The sequence below is a fragment of the Pinus tabuliformis genome, chromosome 2_1 (genome assembly GCF_031772625.1).
Source record: "Pinus tabuliformis cultivar Carrire ecotype Pingquan chromosome 2_1, CPIR1, whole genome shotgun sequence".
In the NCBI taxonomy this organism is placed as follows: domain Eukaryota; kingdom Viridiplantae; phylum Streptophyta; class Pinopsida; order Pinales; family Pinaceae; genus Pinus; species Pinus tabuliformis.
Genome location: NC_142299.1, coordinates 641,989,086 through 641,995,442, shown reverse-complemented (window position 1 = coordinate 641,995,442; position 6,357 = coordinate 641,989,086). Strand labels below are relative to the sequence as shown.

General features: G+C 33.4%; 1 protein-coding gene across 1 annotated transcript; it reads left to right on the top strand.

The window, feature by feature from the left end:
* Window positions 1–4,714: 4,714 nt before the first annotated feature.
* LOC149202198 (ethylene-responsive transcription factor ERF069-like) lies at window positions 4,715–5,503 on the top strand. Its single transcript, XM_089399918.1, has one exon. It carries the CDS (start codon window positions 4,715–4,717, stop codon window positions 5,501–5,503), a length of 789 nt encoding a protein of 262 aa, XP_089256044.1.
* The last annotated feature ends 854 nt before the right edge of the window (window positions 5,504–6,357 follow it).

Below are 6,357 nucleotides of genomic sequence, written 5' to 3'. Positions count from 1 at the left end.
TATAATTAGAATTATTTCATCTGTTTAATAGTCCCTTTATCATATACGTGAATTTGAATGGATCATAAATTTACCTTTAACAAAAAAAAAATTACCACATTAAAATTACAAATTAGGTAATACATTAAACATCATATTTACTAAAGCCAATACCATCTCTTCAATCAAAGGAACAAGGGTAATTCAATACAAATGCTCCAAAATCTTTTAATACTTATTTTAATTAAATATTTGTAAAATAAATCTTTAAAGGGAAAAACCATATCCTATGGATATATTATAGTATTTAAAGACAAAAATATTTCCACATCAAAGTTCTAATATTTGAAAATATTAATTTGATGTAGTTTAATTATAAATTTTGTTATCATGCCATAAAAAATATTATTAAATTTAATATCTTTGGATTAATACAATATTAAATTTAATATGATATTCAATTTGTTATATTATAATAAATATTAATATATCATGATATATATTAACTCTAGATATAGATATGGAAGGAAATATAAAGATATAAATGGATAGAGGTGGAGAATAGAACAAATGACCAGGGAGAGATGGAGATGAAATGAAGGGAAGGGGAGAGGAGGAATGAAGAGAGAGAGAGAGAGGGAGGAGGGTAAGAGATAGAGAGGGAGACACAACGATGGAGGGAAGAGAGACAAGGTTAGAGAGAAGAGAGATAGAAAGAGAGAGAAAGAGAGAAATGGGGGGAGAGAGAGGGAGGTAGGAGAGAAAATGAGAGAAGGGGAGTACTAGAGAGAGGATTTGAGAGAAAGCGGGAGAGAGGTAAAGAGGATTTGAGAGAGAGCGGGAGAGAGGTAAGGATGTAGAGGGAGGGACAAAGAGATGGAGTTAGAGAGGGAGAGAGGAAGAAATACATAGAGAGAGAAAAGTGGGAGGAGAGAGAGAGAGAGAGAGGGAGTGGCAAGGGAGAGATGGAGAGAGAGTGTGTATGTTTTGGGATGAGATAGAGAGACAAAGAAGGAGAGATAGAAGGAAGGGGGAAGAGAAGGAGAGAGAAGGACAAAGGGAGGGATATAGTGACAGAGTTGGACAGTGAAAAGAGAGGGGGGAGGGGAGAGACATAGGGATGTCATAGAGGAAGGAAGAGAGAGAGAACGTGAGAGAGAGAAGGAGAGAGGGAGGGAGAGAGAGATGGAGTTAGAGGGTAAGAGAGAGGGAGGTAAGAATAAATACATAGAGAGAGAAAGGTGGAGAGAGAGAGGGAGTGATAAGGGAGATAGAGGGAGAGAGGAGAGCAGGAGGGAAGAGAGATAGAAGGGAGAGAGAGAGAGTGAAGGGGAAGAGAGAGGGAGAGGAAGAGGGAGGGAGAGATATATAGATATGGAGAAAGAGTGTGTATGTTTTTGGGGTGATATAGAGAGACAAAGGAGAGGTAGAGGGAGATAGAGATATAGATGGGAGGTGAAGAGAGGGAAGAAGAGAGAGATAGAGAGAGGGAGGGAGAGATATATAGATATGGAGAGAGAGTGTGTGTGTTTGGGGCAGTGAGATAGAGAGACAAAGAAGGAGAGATGGAGGGAGATATAGATATAGATGGAGGGGGGAAAGAGGGAAGAATATTTTTTGCACTAGATGCATTAAATTCAATGTAGATGATGATCTCTAATCCTATTTGATTTCTTTCACTAGATGCATTGATTTTAGTTTAGATGTTGGTTTCTACTCATATTTGATTGTGTTTCTCTATATGCATTGGTTTCAGCGTAGATGGTGATTTATAATCTTATTTGATTGCCTGCACTAGGTACATTGATTTTAGTGTAGATGTTGATTTCTAATTATATTTGATTGCTTGCACTAGATGCATTGATTTCAATGTAGATGTTGGTTTCTAATCTTATTTGATTGCTTGCATTATATGCATTGATTTCAGTGTAGATGTTTTTTTTCTAATCCTATATGATTACTTGCATTAGATAGATTAGATGTTGTTAATCTTGAGACTATAAATTATTAAAAATATTGTTCAAGATTGGATGGATGGGGGGAAGAGGGAAGAAGATTTCTTGCACTAGATGCATTGATTTCAGTGTATATGATGATTTCTAATCCTATTTAAATGTTTTCACTAGATGCATTGATTTCAAGGTAGATGTTGATTTCTAATTATATATGATTGCTTGTAATAGATGCATTGATTTAAGTGTAGATGTGGATTTCTAATCCTATTTGATAGCTTGAACTAGATGCATGGATTTCACTGTAGATGTGGATTTCTAATCCTATTTGATTGTTTCCACTATATGCATGGATTTCAGTGTAGATGTGGATTTCTAATCCTATCTGATTGCTTGTGGATTTGTAATCCTATTTGATTGCTTGCACGAGATGCATGATTTCAGTGTGATGTTGATTTCTAATCGCATTTGATTGCTTGCATTAGATGCATTGATTTCAGGGTAGATGTTGTCTTATAATTCTATTTGATTGTTTTCATTAGATGCATTAGATGTTGTTAATATTAAGGCAGTAGATTATTAGACAAATATTTTTCAAGATATATTTAGTAATACGTAGAGGGACACTATTAAGAGATAATTAGCTGTCAAAAGTTGGGGTATCTAGAATTAAAATGAAAAGGATATGCAAAATCAATCCTCTTGCAAAGTGAAAATTAATCCTTGACAATATCGTCTCCCTTCTTCATCACCAACTAATTACTAATAGAAAATTACATATATTCAAAATTATTAATAGAGTAATTGCATACAACAATGTATTCAAAATGTTTTATAAGAGGAAAATGTATATTTATAAACATCAAAACAAATTAAAATATTCATGAAAGAGATGTGATAATTGTTTGTAGAAACAAATAACGTAAATATTTTACAAATTTGGTCACTCAATAAAATTTTATCAAAAATACATTATTTCTTGACTTTGCAAAATAAACTATAAATAAAAAAAAAAGCATCAAAATATTCTTGAAGGAAATAAATTATTCCAAACATAAACAAAGAAACAAATTATTTCAAGAGTAATCTTGACACAATAAATTATTAAAACTACTCTTCAAAATATATTTTGTAATATTTTGAGGAACACTATTTAGAATTAATTAGTTGTCAAAAGTTGTGATAGCTAAAATTTAAATGAAATAGATCTGCAAAATTTAAATGAAATAGATGTGCAATATCAATCTTCCTGCAAACTATTGACAAGATTGTCTCTCTTCTTCATCACCAACTAATTAATAATAAACAATTACATACACATATAAAAATATAACACAACAACTGTAACATTCACAAATATTACCATCCAAATCCAAATGCATTAACACAGAAACCACTCAAAGCATCCAAACACGGAGGTACAAACCATTCAAGGAAAGCAACACAAACAAAAATAAAGAAGAGAATGATATGGTCATACCAACAAAGAAAATATAATGTGAACTTTGAATTATCACATTGTTTCCCTCAACTTGAACTAGCTTAGATCCATCTAACACCTGATCATAATAATAATAATCCAAAAATTTGACATTGTTTCCCTCAACTTGAACTAGCTTAGATCCATGTAACACCGGATCTATCATGCCCCGAGAAGGTCCAAATCCCTTGAGGTGCAAACATTTACTGAAATTCTACACACGGACCCTCAGTGCAAACATTTCATCAAATTCTACACACCAAAAAAGAGATTTGCACATTGAGAAATTTGATTCCTTTTAAGATATGATAAATCTAGTGTGAAATAAATCTAAACTAATGAAATAAAATTAAATTAAAAACATTTATACCAATTTAATGTCTATAATATATATATTTTAAATTATTTTAAACTCTCTTATATATATAACTATATAATATATTTAATGTCTATAATATATATATTTTAAATTATTTTAAACTCATATATAGAGAGATATAGATATATCCTGTTCTCATAAAAGGAATCTATATTAAAAATTTGAATTTTAAAATAGAAAACAAATCTATATTCAAATACTCTTAATTTTCAGACATTAACAAAACCCCTCAAGATGAAACTCAGATCGAATTAGAATATGAGATCGAAAAAGAAGCTGACAATTCGATCTCGTTGACTTCTCTCTTTCCTTGTCGAAAAAATATATTAAAGAGCAGTCCTAGTTTGACTTGAAAAGGTCATCAAATACTGCTTGATGTTGATCCTTCACATAGCGTTGACCATATGGAGATGCTTTTGTGGAAATGCGAGATTGACTACCTGTCCACAACCATTACAGTTTTTTAACTGGATGCTTCCAAGCGTGAAGCAGCACTGGAGCTCGACCTATCAGGTTAATAGTAAGTGCCTTTTATGGTCTCGAGCTATCAGGTTAAGGAGTTGTCTATAATGCGATTTTTTGGAGATTTTGGTGACGGAATCCGGCGGAAGAAATTGAGGTTGAATCTTGATTTGTTGCAGTTAAAATGGTTTTTTAACTGCATATTTGGATTCAGCACCCTGGAAAACCCCTGGGACGCTTTCATTGTGCAGAAACTAGCTATCAAACTTGCGATTCCAATAAATTCCTGCCCGATTTCGACCGGAAAAACCCGCCGGAAAGACTTTCAAAAAGTCGCGTTATAGACAACTGCTCAGGTTAATAGTAATGGCAGTATTTAAAATTTGCCTTCTTCTCATTTCTTTTATGTTTGTTGCAGGAAGGATTGCAGTCTGTTTGAGCTATAATCAAAGAACTTGAATTATGCCTCGTCGCAAGAACAGGAAAAATAATACCATCAGAGCTTCCAAGAAAGAGAGGAATGGGCTTCTGACAAGGAAGATCAGACTGATCTGCAATGACCCAGATGCCACAGACCTCTCAAGTGACGATGAATTGAGTGCTGCATCTCACAAAAGATTGGTTCTCGAGATTCACCTACCATTGAATTGTTCACCTCGCGCAGGAAATCAGTACTCACCTCGAGTGCCCAACAACAAAGCCAGAACCTTATGCGAACCAGTCTCTAATGTAGAGTGTGCGGTGAGCCGTAAATACCGTGGAGTAAGACGAAGAAAAGGGGGGAAATGGGCTGCAGAGATCAGAGATTCTTCCAGAGGAGTGAGGCAGTGGCTTGGGACTTTTGACACAGCAGAAGCAGCTGCACTGGCTTATGATAATGCATCAAGGAAGCGGGGAGGACCATTACCATTCACCAACTTTGCATACACACAAACAACAACAGCTCCATCTGAATCTGTTTCTGACTCAACAACAGCTCCATCTGAATCTGTGTCTGAATCTCATATTTCAGAGAGAAATTCGTATGGGGATTGTCGTGCAGAGTCTTCTTCAACTTCTGTACAACAAGTGGCCACCCCAGATTCATTATGTCCACTGATTAACCATTCAATATTTGATTATAATTCTTATTTCATCCAAGAATTTGGATACTTCTCTGACATGGATAATTGTGGTGTCTCGCTAACAGAATTGAATATGGATTGCCTTGACCTTTTGGGTGAAGAAGATGACATTATGAACTTTTGCTAGACTGCTCCATGGACGCATGGCAAAGTTTGTACAATATAATTACTTTTAGGGATAAGAGTCAAGAGTATCTGGTAAAGCCAGGGATGTGTGTTATTATTAATGTATAGTCCATTGAATTTATTAATTCTTATCTGTATTATGGCCTTTTGACCATATGAGTGTGATTATTATTGTATTGGTTATATGTGTGAGAGAATATTATTGTATTGGTTATGTGAGGCATAGTTTGTTTTCATGTAAATAATATTGTTAGTTCAGTTGGCTTTGATAGATTTTCAACCAATTGTTATTTTTAAACATGCTATTAATATATTTTCTCAAAAGATTGGGAATGTACTAAAATTTTATGTTTCTCTTAAATTGCACCATGATACATTTATATGAATGGCACCCTGATATATTTATATGAATACTAATATTCGTTGAATAGGACATGTAAACACAATTTTAATTTATGAAAACAATATCTATTTTTAGAGATAAACAAACCATTAGTGATCCTTATCCTCCTCACTTGAATGAAAAAATTTCGGAGATAAACAAAGTGATCCTTATCCTCCTCACTTGAATAAAAAATGCAAGAAAATGAGTCAGTGTTCATTCTTCTCCCCTCATCACTCTAATTACAAAATAATTTTGAGAAAAAATCAATCCTCTAAGTACAAAATTTTGAGAAAGAACCAATGCTCTTTCTCCCCTCAAAAATTTAATAAAGTATGAGAAATGACTTTTTGATCTTATTTTCCTTCCAAATATTAATAAAGTACAAGCAAGGTTTCATGTCTCATTTTCTTCTCAATCTAATGAAAAAAGTATTATAAAATTTTATGTATTTTAAATTTCAAAATGATATT